At 43.0% G+C, this 15,603-nt stretch overlaps 2 protein-coding genes across 2 annotated transcripts in view; one reads left to right on the plus strand and one right to left on the minus strand.

Annotated features, from left to right (window-relative positions):
* Positions 1-9,539: 9,539 nt before the first annotated feature.
* LOC120922631 (putative nuclease HARBI1) lies at positions 9,540-13,076 on the plus strand. The gene is made up of 3 exons (XM_040334718.1): positions 9,540-10,619; positions 11,629-11,988; positions 12,157-13,076. The coding sequence occupies exons 1-3, from the start codon at positions 9,917-9,919 to the stop codon at positions 12,159-12,161; spliced, it is 1,068 nt and encodes a 355-aa protein (XP_040190652.1). The 5' UTR covers positions 9,540-9,916; the 3' UTR covers positions 12,162-13,076.
* The window catches only part of LOC120922630, a 6,446-nt gene continuing 3,210 nt past the window's right edge, over positions 12,368-15,603 (minus strand). Inside the window, exons 7-8 of the mRNA XM_040334717.1 lie at positions 15,159-15,292; positions 12,368-14,509 (exon numbers count right to left, since the gene is read on the minus strand). Coding sequence (XP_040190651.1) covers positions 14,301-14,509; positions 15,159-15,292 — 343 coding nt within the window. The 3' untranslated portion in view covers positions 12,368-14,300. The remainder of the gene's footprint in view (positions 14,510-15,158; positions 15,293-15,603) is intronic.

Raw genomic sequence — 15,603 nt, forward strand, 5'->3', positions numbered from 1 at the left:
TTTTTTTTGGTTTCCCCTGATCTGATGCTTTCCAGCCTGAAGGGGAGGTGTTAAAGACAGAAGTAAACACGCACATTTAATAATCTATTTGTGTGAAAAAAAAGGTTGCCAATTTTGTTTGGGAGCCACGTCGCACGACTGCGCAATTGTCAGTTAAAGCGACGCCGCGCCGAATCACAAAAACTTGCCCGGTCATTGACCAGAAATATGGTCCGGGCTCAAGTGGTTAAAAATTAACAAAACACAAAAGTGAGCCCAATTTTTGGGGATAATGTGAAAGATGATGTTACACTGAGTAAATAGATACCTTACATGTCACGCTTTACTATTGGAAACACTCCTGCAATGGGGCCAAAATGAATTCCGTGAATATCCCCATAGGCGACCTTTTATTTATTTTTCCAGGTTACCAGTTTATAGTTACAAAGAAGGTCTAGTGGTAAAAGTATTGCTCTCGCTCTAACGCACGCGTCAATACCTCACATGTGTGGTTTGAACGATGTTTATATATGTGGGCGGGACTTGCGTAAGTCCCGCCCACATATGTAAAAATTATTTTTACTTTTTGCTATAATAAATATCCCCAAAAATATATATTCAAAAAACTAAAAAACCCCTCAGTTTAGGCCGATACGTATTCTACATCTTTTTGGTTCCAAAAAATCGCAAATAGCGTTTAGTGTTTGGTTTTTGCAAAAGTTATAGCGTCTACAAATTTTTTTTTTTTGTTGTTTTAACTAGTTATTGGGGCGATCAGCGATTTTTATCGGTACTGCGACATTATGGTGGACACATCGAACAGTTTTTTGGAACCATTGGCATTTTTCTAGCGATCAGTGCTGTAAAAAATGCATTGCTTACTCAAAAAATGCCACTGGCAGGGAAGGGGTCAACACTAGGTGCGAGGGAGGGGTTAAATATGTTCCCTGGGTGTGTTCTAACTGTAGGGGGGGGGGGTGGGACTGACATGTGTAAATGACAGATCGCTGTTCATGAAGGGGAACTCCAGACCCCCCCCCAAAAAAAATAAGGTGGGTTCCCTCCAGGTGCATACCAGGCTCTTAGGCTTGGTCTGGAACATAAGGGGTTAAACCGGGGCCCAAAAAAATAGCGTGGGGTCCCCCCCAAGATCCAAACCAAGCCCTTATCCCAGGCACGCAGTCTGGTCAGACAGGAATGGGGGCGGGGACGAGCGAGCGCCCCCCTCCCTCCTGAGCCATACCAGACCACATGCCCTCAACATGGGGGAGTGTGTGCTGTGGGGGAGGGGGGCACTGCCCCCCCACCCCAAAGCACTCTTGCCCCCATGTCGATAGGGACAAGAGCCTCTTCCCGACAACCCTGGCCGTTGGTTGTCGGGGTATGCGGGCGGAGAGCTTATCAGAATCTGAGAGACCCCTTTAATAAAGGGGTCCCCAGATTCCGGCCCCCCACCCTATGTGAATGAGTATGGGGTACATCGTACCTCTACCCATTCACATGGGGGAAATGTAAAGTAAAAAAAAAACACCACACAGAATAAAATATTTTATTAATCTGCTCCGGAGCCCCCCCTTTCTTCTTTAGCTCTCTTAGAAGGGGGGGTTTCTTCTCTCCCGATCTTCCGCCGGGACCCTGGGCTTCGGTGATTTCTGCCGGGGGAGGGCGCCATCCCTCGGTCCTCTCCGGAGCCTTCCGCCGGATGCCCCCACCCCATTTAAGCTCTTTTTCATTAGGGAGGGGCATCCGGACTTCGGGGTCTTCTGCCGGGGGATGGCGCCTATCCCCCGGTCTTTCCGGTGCCTTCCGCCAGGGTTCCGGTCTTCCTGGTCTTCTGCCGGGGGTGCGCCAACTCCCCGGTCTTTTCTCTTCTGTCTTCTCTGCTCCCTCTTCTGCCTGGCTCCCCCGCGGAGCCAGGGCTTTCTTCCGTCTTCTTTCTTCTCTCTTCCTTCTTCTGCCTGTCTCCTCCGCGGAGCCCAGGGCTTGTCTCCGCTGTCTTCTTCCTTCTCTTCCATTCGATGTTGACACGACGAGGTTCCGCGCTGACATGCCGTGTCAGCGGCGGGCATGGACTTATATAGGGTAATGCCACCATGTGACCTCAACCCATGTGACATCACATTCCCTGGGCATGATGGGAATGTGATGTCACATGGGTTGAGGTCACATGGTGGCATTGCCCTATATAAGTCCATGCCCACTGCTCAGACGGCATTCCAGCGCCGGACCTCGTCGTGTCAACATCGAATGGAAGAGAAGGAAGAAGACAGCGGAGACAAGCCCTGGGCTCCGCGGAGGAGACAGGCAGAAGAAGGAAGGGAGAATAAAGAAGACGGAAGAAAGCCCTGGCTCCGCGGGGGAGCCAGGCAGAAGAGGGAGCAGAGAAGACAGAAGAGAAAAGACCGGGGAGTTGGCGCACCCCCGGCAGAAGACCAGGAAGACCGGAACCCTGGCGGAAGGCACCGGAAAGACCGGGGGATAGGCGCCATCCCCCGGCAGAAGACCCCGAAGTCCGGATGCCCCTCCCTAATGAAAAAGAGCTTAAATGGGGTGGGGGCATCCGGCGGAAGGCTCCGGAGAGGACCGAGGGATGGCGCCCTCCCCCGGCAGAAATCACCGAAGCCCAGGGTCCCGGCGGAAGATCGGGAGAGAAGAAACCCCCCCTTCTAAGAGAGCTAAAGAAGAAAGGGGGGGCTCCGGAGCAGATTAATAAAATATTTTATTCTGTGTGGTGTGTTTTTTTTACTTTACATTTCCCCCATGTGAATGGGTAGAGGTACGATGTACCCCATACTCATTCACATAGGGTGGGGGGCCGGCATCTGGGGGCCCCCTTATTAAAGGGAGCTCGCAGATTCCGATTAGCCCCGCCCGCATACCTCGACAACCAATGGCAAGGGTTGTCGGGAAGAGGCTCTTGTCCCTATCGACATGGGGGCAAGAGTGCTGTGGGGTGGGGGGGCAGTGCCCCCCTCCCCCACAGCACACACTCCCCCATGTTGAGGGCATGCGGTCTGGTACGGCTCAGGAGGGGGGGGGGCCGCTCGCTCGTCCCCTCACCCATTCCTGTCCGGGCCAGACTGCATGCTTGGGATGAGGGCTTGGTTTGGATCTGGGGGGGACCCCCGCGCCGAATCGGCGCGGGTTTAACCCCTCACGTTCCGGACCAAGCCTAAGAGCCTAATGTAGCCCTGAAGGGGGACCCGCGCCGATTTCAAGTTTGAAATTTGGCGCCGAGTTCCCCTTCAGGGCTGAAAACAGCTCGGAGATTCCCGTGCGCCGCGTCACGCAGCGCAATCACGGGTACGCCGCTTGGTATTTACCAAGATTTTCACGGCGTACTGACAAGGCGCACGGGAATCCCTGACTTTTCTCTCTGCGCATGCCCAGTATGCAAATGAACCTCCCGAGGTTCAGGCGCACTGTGCAAGCGTACGGGGATCTGTTTTCAAAAAACACTTTCCCTTTCAATTCGGCCCGCCAAACACTTCAAAACACATGTCACTTCACTTCCCCTGCATCCCCCCACCTCCCCCCCTAATAAACTCCCGCCCAAACCCCCGCAATTTACAGTTTAATGTGCCGTGCGCCAGGTCTGTACTGGTGCACAATGCACCCTCTCCTGGGCGCACGGAGCACATTAGTAACTAGGGAAATACACTGCACTAGCAGCGTATTTCTTTAGTAAATGGCCAAACGGCTGCTACTCCTGCTTTTACTCCATGAGTCATGGAGTAAAGGCTTGGTAAATCAGGCCCAGTATATCACAGGTGCGCAGGTGGTGTGGCAGGTGTACTGCTGTTGAAATACTCAGTCACCTATAGAGTGCTGACTGCCCCTATAGAAAATATATTTCAGCAAACTCTCCCTGACTATGTACTTGACAGAAACACAGTATATCGCAGGTGTAATGCTGTTGAAATACTCAGTCACCTATAGAGTGCTGACTGCCACCATAGAAAAAATATTTCAGCAAACTCTCCCTGACTATGTACTTGACAGAAACACAGTATATCACAGGTGCGCAGGTGGTGTGGCAGGTGTACTGCTGTTGAAATACTCAGTCACCTATAGAGTGCTGACTGCCCCTATAGAAAATATATTTCAGCAAACTCTCCCTGACTATGTAATTGACAGCAACACAGTATATCACAGGTGCACAGGTGGTGTGGCAGGTGTACTGCTGTTGAAATACTCAGTCACCTATAGAGTGCTGACTGCCCCTATAGAAAATATATTTCAGCAAACTCTCCCTGACTATGTACTTGACAGAAACACAGTATATCACAGGTGCACAGGTGGTGTGGCAGGTGTAGTGCTGTTGAAATACTCAGTCACCTATAGAGTGCTGACTGCCCCTATAGAAAAAAATATTTCAGTAAACTCTCCCTGACTATGTATTTGACAGAAACACAGTATATCACAGGTGCACAGGTGGTGTGGCAGGTGTACTGCTGTTGAAATACTCAGTCACCTATAGAGTGCTGACTGCCCCTATAGAAAATATATTTCAGCAAACTCTCCCTGACTATGTACTTGACAGAAACACAGTATATCACAGGTGCACAGGTGGTGTGGCAGGTGTAGTGCTGTTGAAATACTCAGTCACCTATAGAGTGCTGACTGCCCCTATAGAAAATATATTTCAGCCAACTCTCCCTGACTATGTACTTGACAGAAACACAGTATATCACAGGTGCACAGGTGGTGTGGCAGGTGTAGTGCTGTTGAAATACTCAGTCACCTATAGAGTGCTGACTGCCACCATAGAAAAAATATTTCAGCAAACTCTCCCTGACTATGTACTTGACAGAAACACAGTATATCACAGGTGCACATGTGGTGTGGCAGGTGTACTGCTGTTGAAATACTCAGTCACCTATAGAGTGCTGACTGCTCCTATAGAAAATATATTTCAGCAAACTCTCCCTGACTATGTACTTGACAGAAACACAGTATATCACAGGTGCACAGGTGGTGTGGCAGGTGTAGTGCTGTTGAAATACTCAGTCACCTATAGAGTGCTGACTGCCACCATAGAAAAAATATTTCAGAAAACTCTCCCTGACTATGTACTTGACAGAAACACAGTATATCACAGGTGCACAGGTGGTGTGGCAGGTGTACTGCTGTTGAAATACTCAGTCACCTATAGAGTGCTGACTGCCCCTATAGAAAAAATTTCAGGAAACTCTCCCTGACTATGTACTTGACAGAAACACAGTATATCACAGGTGCACAGGTGGTGTGGCAGGTGTAGTGCTGTTGAAATACTCAGTCACCTATAGAGTGCTGACTGTCACCATAAAAAAAATATTTCAGCAAACTCTCCCTGACTATGTACTTGACAGGAACACAGTATATCACAGGTGCACAGGTGGTGTGGCAGGTGTAGTGCTGTTGAAATACTCAGTCACCTATAGAAAAAATATTTCAGCAAACTCTCCCTGACTATGTACTTGACAGAAACACAGTATATCACAGGTGCACAGGTGGTGTGGCAGGTTTAGTGCTGTTGAAATACTCAGTCACCTATAGAGTGCTGACTGCCCCTATAGAAAAAATATTTTAGCAAACTCTCCCTGACTATGTACTTGACAGAAACACAGTATATCACAGGTGCACAGGTGGTGTGGCAGGTGTAGTGCTGTTGAAATCCTCAGTCACCTATAGAGTGCTGACTGCCACCATAGAAAAAATATTTCCGCAAACTCTCCCTGACTATGTACTTGACAGAAACACAGTATATCACAGGTGCACAGGTGGTGTGGCAGGTGTAGTGCTGTTGAAATACTCAGTCACCTATAGAGTGCTGACTGCCCCTATAGAAAATATATTTCAGCAAACTCTCCCTGACTATGTACTTGACAGAAACACAGTATATCACAGGTGGTGTGGCAGGTGTAGTGCTGTTGAAATACTCAGTCACCTATAGAGTGCTGACTGCCCCTATAGAAAATATATTTCAGCAAACTCTCCCTGACTATGTACTTGACAGAAACACAGTATATAACAGGTGCACAGGTGGTGTGGCAGGTGTTCTGCTGTTGAAATACTCAGTCACCTATAGAGTGCTGACTGCCCTTATAGAAAATATATTTCAGCAAACTCTCCCTGACTATGTACTTGACAGAAACACAGTATATCACAGGTGCACAGGTGGTGTGGCAGGTGTAGTGCTGTTGAAATACTCAGTCACCTATAGAGTGCTGACTGCCACCATAGAAAAAATATTTCAGCAAACTCTCCCTGACTATGTACTTGACAGAAACACAGTATATCACAGGTGCACAGGTGGTGTGGCAGGTGTACTGCTGTTGAAATACTCAGTCACCTATAGAGTGCTGACTGCCCCTATAGAAAAAATATTTCAGGAAACTCTCCCTGACTATGTACTTGACAGAAACACAGTATATCACAGGTGCACAGGTGGTGTGGCAGGTGTAGTGCTGTTGAAATACTCAGTCACCTATAGAGTGCTGACTGCCACCATAGAAAAAATATTTCAGCAAACTCTCCCTGACTATGTACTTGACAGAAACACAGTATATCACAGGTGCACAGGTGGTGTGGCAGGTGTAGTGCTGTTGAAATACTCAGTCACCTATAGAAAAAATATTTCAGCAAACTCTCCCTGACTATGTACTTGACAGAAACACTGTATATCACAGGTGCACAGGTGGTGTGGCAGGTGTACTGCTGTTGAAATATTCAGAGTCACCTATAGATTGCAAACTGCCCCTATAGTTGAACAGATGCAGATGTTGATGATGCAGATATCAAAGAAATAAAGTGTGCTTCTTGATATTTCTGGAGCAGTATAACAGCATAGACCTAACACTTTCCCTGAGCAGATTCAGCAACCTTTCCCTCACATAAGTGAAATACAGTGAAAACGAGCCAGATACACCTAAGACTTTCCCCAAGCAGCAGATTCCAGCAGCCTTTCCCTATCTAGAGTGAAGCAGAGTGACGATTTGTGCTGTGTCCCTCTATCTAATATAAAGGCATGTCACATGATGGGTCACATGCTGCACTGGCCAATCACAGCCATGCCATAAGTAGGCATGGCTGTGATCAGTTCCCAGTCACAGTAGTAACACGAATGGCGATTGGCTGCCGTGCAGCGCGCCAAAACATACCCGAACTCCGAACCCGAACCCAGACTTTTTCCAACTATTCGGGTTCGGGTCTGGGTTCGGGAAAAACCCAAAGTCCGTACCGAACCCGAACTTTACAGTTCGGGTTCGCTCAACCCTACCTAAGTATTTAAGCAAAAAAACAAAGTCTCACCACATCCCTAAATTAGAACTAATTTGTATACCCCCCAAGGGGGGTGTGTTTCCTCGGTGGGACTTTAAACTTGGGAGACTGGTTAATAAATAAAAAAAATAGAAAACTAAATGGTCATCAATTTGTATCAAAAAATGTATCAAATTTTAATAAATAATGGTGTTTGTAGACAACACATACAGGTCAATATTGCAACGTTAGATAAAAGCATCCAAATGACCAAAAAGGGAAGGAAATACAACCTAGGACACACCAAGGTCAGCAGCTTTAACAATGGTGATAACAAAACATAAAAGAAAAAATTATTATAGTGACAGAAAATGCAAAGAGACCCTCAATGAACTGTCTATTGAGTAGAGACAGTTGTGCCAACGTTTCGAGGCTATGGAGAGTACTGCCTCTTCATCAGGGCAAGGGTAGTGCAGGGCTGTCGCAGTACAATCTAAAAATGAAGGAGAATAATAAATAAGTACATAAATAAGGATAAAAAATATATATATACCAGAAAAAAATAGTCAGATAGCATTAACATTCCCTCACCGTAGCTCTCACTATGCATGGAGTAATGCCCAGAGACACATACAGGCAAATGGCCCCAACAAACCACCACTAATAATAATTAATTACATTTCTGCTTGGATTTTTTTGTTTATTTTTTGTTTAGGGAATATGACAGGCTAGAAAAATATATATACTAACCGTTTGGAGTACATGCAATCTCTCTCAAGAGGAGATAGAAAGTACTGTCTTGCCAGTTAAGACAGTGTATCCAAAGGTCATTAAAACAAGTTTGTTCAAAAAATTGTCCTTGTGTGGGAGACAAATAGTCTAAAGCATATAAAAAACAAACAGAAAAAAACATCATGATGCCATATAGGGTCAAGAAGTGATAAACTGGTCATTAATACCAGAAGGATTTTTATGTATACAATCTCATGTGTACTGAGTGCACATATAGATATAGAATCTTAGGGTATTTAAGGGATACTGACAACAGGGGGCAGCATGGGTGCAGGTATGTAACATACCCAGGTGCGCAAAGTGATGGGTAAGCTGAAAGAGTACATTATAATAGAGTAAAGTAAAGGTGCATAGCCCATAATAAACCATGTCTGCAAGGTACCATGAAAAATCAGGGAAAAAGAAGAAAAAGGAAGGAAAATATAGGGGCCCAATCATTGATAGAGAAATATGTATGTTTATATATAGTTTATCCCCAATAATGACAGACAGGTAATTTATATTATACCTGCAGGTACTGTCAGGCCCCGTACACACGGCCGAGGAACTCGACGTGCCAAGCACATCGAGTTCCTCGTCGAGTTCCTTGTTGAACTTGTCGAGAAGCTCGACAGGCTTGCTTTGCGTACACACGTAACAGACAAAAATTTGGTCGTTCTCCAGCGCGGTGACGCTCACCACGTATGACGCGACTATAAAGGGGAGGTTTGATTTTGTTGGCGCCACCCTTGGGGCTCCTTTTGCTGATTCCGTGTTTACGCGTGTTAGTAAAAGTTTGGTGAGTGACGATTCGTGCTTTTCAGTCTTTGTGCTTTCAGATTGATCTCTGCCATTCAGTTTGTGCTTGTGGGGGTCGTATCTAGGCAATCGGGACGTGCGGTCAGGTCGTATTGTTTTACATTGCGGTCCTGTCCCCGCGTTTTTCATTGTCAGGGTCGTTCTTCATAGGTCTTGCTGTTCTTCACTGCGGTCTGTTTAGTGCAATTCTGATTTGTCGTTCGTTCCTAGCCTTGTAGCCATGTTGCAGGCACCTAGTCGTCGCCGACTTCGTGCTAAGCATCTTCTGTGTGTAGGTCTGTTTGTTTATGACCTAGACGATGAGGAGTTCATGAACAGGAGGAGGACGCGTTCATGGACCAAGAATTGGTTGCTCCGTAGGAACCAATTCTCTCACATGCCTTTGCTGCGGGAGCTTCAGGAAAATAATCCTGTTGATTACAGGAATTTCCTGAGGATGTCTGATCCCGTCTTTCAGCACCTGTTGGCTTTGGTGTCCCCCTATATTACCAGGCAGGACACCGTTATGCGGGAAGCCATCAGTGCTGAGCAGAGGCTAGTTGCCACCCTCCGTTATCTGGCAACTGGGAGAAGCCTTCAGGACTTAAAGTTCTCGACGGGCATCTCCCCCCAGGCTCTGGGCCTCATCATTCCTGACACCTGCTCTGCCATCATCCAGGTTCTGCAGGAGGAATATATGAGGGTAAGTTTTCTCCTTTAATATCCCATTTTATGTCTATAATGGGGTCAATTCACAAAGCTTTTTTTGCCGATACCGGTCGTTATGTAAACGATTTCACACGTTATTGAAGCAAGTCCAATTCACTAAACGATTTAACGCTTGTAAAAATCATCAAATAACGTTTCACTACACGGAACCGATATTTTTAGTTTTGAGTCGTTATTGAACGTATTGATCGTTGTTTTAACGACTCAAATCGTTAAATATGTACAGAAGTGCAATTCACAAAGGTTTTTTAGACAGTTAACGATCGCTAAGCAATCGTTAAATAAGCACCTCCCTGAGGGTGGCGTTATGACATTTCCCAGGCGATATTTCATTTGTTGAGAGGAATTTTTTGGCGGTTCAGGCTTGTAGTCAATTTTGTTAGGAGTTTTGTGCAAGATGGAACCATTTGGATGTGCTCTATTTGAACTGAAACTGATCCAGAGGCGAAGAAGGACACGTCAGAATGTCGTTCAGATAGAGAAACGTGTATTCCGTTCACGTACCTTTTTGGATCAATTTACTGAAACCCAGGTGATAGCCAAATTCAGATTATCCTCTCCCATGATACATTCCCTGTATGATGAAATACACTTGGCCCTAGAAACACGCACGCGGAGAAGTAATGCAGTACCAGGTCTTGTGCGTTTTTTGGCAGTACTTCATTTTTTAGGAAAGGCCTCATACCAACATGTCAGTGGTGAGATTGTTGGCATCTCACAACCCAGTTTTTCCCGCTGCTTGGTGGAGGTCCTGCAAGCACTGCGACAACTTGCTCCAAAATACATACACATGGGCAAGTCACGTGAAGAGCGGGATCAAATTAAACGTGGTTTTTTTGACCTAGCAGGAATGCCCAATGTCATTGGGGCAATAGACTGCACCCATGTGCCATTATGTCCCCCATCAGAACAGGAGCACATCTACCGAAACCGTAAGGCTTACCATTCCCTCAACATCCAGGTGATCTGTGATTCAAACCTCATAATCCGTGATGTTGTCACCGGCTTTCCAGGATCCTGTCATGATGCCCATATATTGCGCCAATCGGGAATATATGATACTCTGGACAAGGACTTAGAAAATAATGGATGGCTGCTGGGTAAGTGTGCTCCACTGTTTATTTTATGGTGTGTTTTCCAGTTATAAATGCGTATTTATTTTTTTATTCCATACTAGACTGACATTAGTGCTATATCAGTAACATGACAGCTCAACAGCTTTACATTAATCAGTATTTCAAAAACATGTAATAATAAACTCAGAATTTAAATGTCCAAAATACTTTCAAGTACTTTTTAGTTAGCTATCACCTGGTTCAAGGTCCACAAATCTTTCCTTTCTCATGTGAGGTGTATTGTTGTTCCACATGTTCCGTGTGCACTGAAAAGTAGTCACTACTTCAAGCTTGCTTAAGTGATGTATTACACTATCATATTAAGACATCACATGAGAGAGCTAGGAACTACTTATCAAAACACACATGACCAAGGAGTGCCAAAGAAGCCACCCAGCAGAATTAAGTACAGTACCTATATGTAAATGATTGCAGCATAAGATGCAACAATTGTGTCAGTAGTTGATTTACTTGAATGTATAGTTAATATTTAAATCTGGGAGTTCAACACTATCCCTTAGGTTAACCCCCCAATATGCATAACATCAAGCAGCACTACCAAGCACAACAATCCCCCCCCCCCCATTGTGCATATGTATTGTACATGAAAGAGACATGTCCCTCTGGTCCTCCGTTATAGTCCCATATGAGGTCTGCACTATAGTATTGAAATATCTATGACAGGCAGACTTTTCCTCCAGCATGCTTTGTTTTAATAACATTCACATGCACTACAGTAATCATGGCCCACAACTGTGGTATGCTGTTGTGTTGTGAGTTAAGTACCATTAATGCTCAATCAAAAGTACAAATCCAGAACCTTGCCTGCCCCCCAAATAATTTTAAAATGTGCTTTATTAGACGTATGTTATCCATATGTGACTAACAATGGAAAATTTTCTAAAATGACCACACAATTGGCCACTACATCATGTGATTTAGCATGATTTCTTCTATACTTACAAATAAACTTATATTGTTTTAAAATTTATAGGAGATGCTGGTTACCCCTGTCTACCATGGCTCTTAACACCTATCAACAGGCCATCCTCTCCTGCAGAAGCAGCTTACAATGTTGCTCATACCAAAACAAGAGTGGTTATCGAAAGATGCTTTGGTGTCCTAAAGAGCCGTTTCCGTTGCATGTCCTTGTCTGGTGGATTCCTTCAGTATTCCCCCAGTAAGGTAGCTGATATGTTCCCAGCATGCAGCATTCTCCATAACATTGCAAGGCATGGAGGACTACAAGAGGAACTAGACACCACAGTGGAGGATGACATGCCCACAATTCCAGTGGAAAATGATCACAGGGGAAACGCAGCAAGAAGTAAACTGATTACAAACTATTTTTCAGGTAATAAACCACCGTAACATGTTTTTAATTTTCCAAACATCATCAGAAATGATCACAAACTTGCATTATTAAGTTGAAGAGACAGACATGCTGTAAAATGAATTATTTGGGCTGATCTTGTTTATCAATGTCAAATCTTAACCAATGATGTTTTTTTTATGATTTCAGGTTAACCCAACTATAAAAACTTTGGAGAAATAACATAAAATTAAGACAGGAGTACAAAAATTGCCAAAAAATGAATCTTTATTTTGTTTTTGTATTTTCACTTTGTTTTACTTCTTTTGCATTTATTTTTTATCTTGTAAAACATTCAACATTAACAGTTTCAAACATATAAAATAAAAGTTTCACTTAAAAGTCTTCTACAAAACAAAAGTGTGTTTGAATTCTTTATTGCAACAAGTGTAAGTGTGGGTTATACACGCAAAAATTCTGTTCATCTGCTAATAAGTACCAACATTTTTTTGACATTAGTGAGAAGCAATAAAATAGAAGACCGAACTGTGTGCCAAAGACAGTTGAAATGCTGCAGTTGCCTGAAACCATGTCCTTGCCAGAAAGATGGTGAATGAAATGAGTGCTGTTAACTGCGTTGTGTGGGAGAGGGGAGAAATGAAATAAAACTAAAATAAATACCACCAATTGGCGTAATGGCAGATGGCTATAGCCAACCTAAGGTAAGGAGAGTAAGTGACCTGTAAAGAAGCCGTTGATATGCAAACCAATAAATAACACAATAATTGAATCATAATATTATATTTTTGGTGTGATTTATTGTTTTGTATATCATCACCTTCATCACTGGTCACTTAACTCTACCTTTGGTTGCCTATAGTCATCTACCATTACCCCAAATGTTATATATATTTTAATTTCTCCTCTCCACCCCACACCGCAGTTACCATCACTCATTTCATTACTGAGAAACAATGCACGTTAGTTAAAATGTTAACTACTCCAGGCAGGGCATTTGAAAGATGGAAAAGCGGTCGTCTACAACTTGCAGAAACATTTTTAACCTCATTAGTCAGGAAATGATACCTACATTCCATACCAATAACATGTGGTTTCAAAAGTAACAGAAAGTCAAATTACAGCCAACACAACATCAAAAATATATGGTTGGGCAAGATGGAGTATGGAACCATTTGGATGTTTGTTTTTTTAATATGAATTAAACTACTGGCGAAGAAGACGACGTCAGCAACTAAAATATGTATATTTTGTTTTAAACTTTACAGAAACACAGGTGATATCAAGATTGCAATTATCAGCTACTTTGCTTTATTCTTCATAGGAGAAAATACACATTACTTTTGAAAACCACACAGAGAAACATGGTCCTTGCTGTGACAACAACAATGGATGGCGCAGTTTAGTCACAGAGTACAGATACAAATCCAAGCACTTGAGTGAAAATATCAATAATTTACATCCACGTGGATAAAATATAAAAAAAAAAAAATTTAGAACCAATAGTGTGCCTTCCTGACGGAAGAAAAGCATGAAAAACCTGTCACATTTTCTGCTGTGACAAAGGGACAACTATGTCTGTTTCAAATGCGTAGACGTGATGTTATGTGATGTATTCTCCTATTGAACGAATATGATTGATGCTTTTATGTAGTGCTGATGAATTATATCTCTACTCTGTAACTTCAACTATAGTATTATTGATAGTTCACTTCTACTTTTCAACAATCCTACCACTTTTTTGCCTTACAACAAAAAAATGGTTCTGCTTTTGAACAAAAAATACACATGTTAAAACAAATATTTGACAATATTGTTGCACTTGCATTTCAACGTGTATATACCAACAATTAGGAAAACCGTAATGATAACAGTAATGAATACTCGAACATGCTTGAAAGATAAAAATAGATTTCACATAATTCTCAACCTTTTTGAAATGTTTTCAGAGGCAATAATGTCATAGAAAAAATCCCATATAACATTAATTGTATATCTATTGAAAATAAAATCAAAGCTACATAACTGTCTAAAGACGTTTCATTGGTCATCCAACCAGCTTGATCAATGATGGCCATTGAAACATCTAAAACTCAAATACAAACGTCATGTTGATTACACATATTTGGTACAGATCTGCAACGACATGGTCAAATGAGATATTTAACTGGAGAAAGCATCAATATAGCAGTCAACTTTGGGCAATATATGACTTAACAATGTTGCGTGCTGAGTAAAAATTTAAAGAACAAATGTTTGCAAGCTCTTTAAATTCAAACTCAGTTGTGAATTATGTGAAATGTATTAAAAAAAAAAAATTGTACTTCTTATAACATTTACATATCCTGAATAGTAAAATTATCATTAGCATCATTTTCGATAATACTTTCACATACAAAACTGCTGTGGTTGCTGCTGGTTAGATTCCGAGCATTATGAGATTGCTCACCAGGAGATGGCAGATGTGCTTCTAAGAGTTCAGTTAGTTTGGCCATAAAGGAGAGCTTCTGCTGGCGATAGGTGTGTTGAGCTGCATTATGTTGCTCTAGGAGAATATTAGATTTGCATATGTTACTATTTAGGTTATCCAATCTCTGCATGAGCTGTTCTCTAAAATTTTGTTGTTCACTATGAAATCTATCACTCTGTTCTCTATCAAAATGGTACTGTTCCCTATCCATGTTTCGTGTCCTACAAATTGTTCTCCTGTCTCTAGGTCTGCTTAACTCTGGGGGTTCAGTAGCAACCACATCAGGAGTACCCAGGATGGGTGTATCTAAAGTTATATGGTTGGTCACAGTTGGGTTTGGCATTACTTCAGAAGCATTTACATTACTAGCATTTTCATGACTAGATTCTTCTAGGAAAAGGGTGATTGATTCCTCAGGGTTGCTTGGTGGATCATCCTCCACCTGGAAGTAGACAGACGGCTGTGCATTCAAAGAGTGGTCACTTTCAATTTCTGCTTCTGACACTAACTGCCTTTTGTCAGCACCCTCTTCCAAATAAATTTAAAACAAAATGGTTAACCGGATAGCTACTGGCGATCAACATTTTTTATTAAAAAAATTACTTTGAGAAAGATTTAAACCATTTTAAAAACATTTAAACACACACAATTGTGCACCAGTTGGTTATCTTGAAGATACAAGATGGAAGTATATGAGAACATGTTAAATGTTTGGATTTCTCACCGTTTTCATGGTGCCTCGAGGTATCAAAACCAGCCTTGATGCCAACAATGGAATCTAGATCTATGTATGGACGCAGTAACTCTTCATACTGGTGGTAAACTATTTTCTTCTCAGGGCCACCCCCTGTTGCTTTTCTTGAATTATAAGATAAATAGATGTTATAAAAAAAAAAGATCATTAATACAACAATCAAACATGCATGCCTGAAATTGGACAGAAAATACCACAACATCAAAGTAAACATTTTTTTTAAATCAGGGCTCACAAATTTCAAGTCCTGAGCTATTAGTCAGACCATAAGAGTGTCTAACTCGCCACCAGTCACCCCACCTAACCCCTACCGTGACTATTATCCTGTGCCTCCATGCCATCCTGTGCCCCATGTCATACTGTGTACTCACCATGTCATCCTTTGTTCCCACCATGTCATCCTGTGTCCCCACAG

This window comes from Rana temporaria, unplaced genomic scaffold (assembly GCF_905171775.1).
Source record: "Rana temporaria unplaced genomic scaffold, aRanTem1.1, whole genome shotgun sequence".
Lineage (NCBI taxonomy): Eukaryota > Metazoa > Chordata > Amphibia > Anura > Ranidae > Rana > Rana temporaria.

Coding starts and splice junctions, on each gene's coding strand:
- LOC120922631 (XM_040334718.1), top strand. CDS start 9,917: ATGGAACCATTTGGATGTGCTCTATTTGAACTGAAACTGATCCAGAGG. Junction 10,620..11,628: donor AAATAATGGATGGCTGCTGG/GTAAGTGTGCTC, acceptor TAAAATTTATAG/GAGATGCTGGTTACCCCTGT.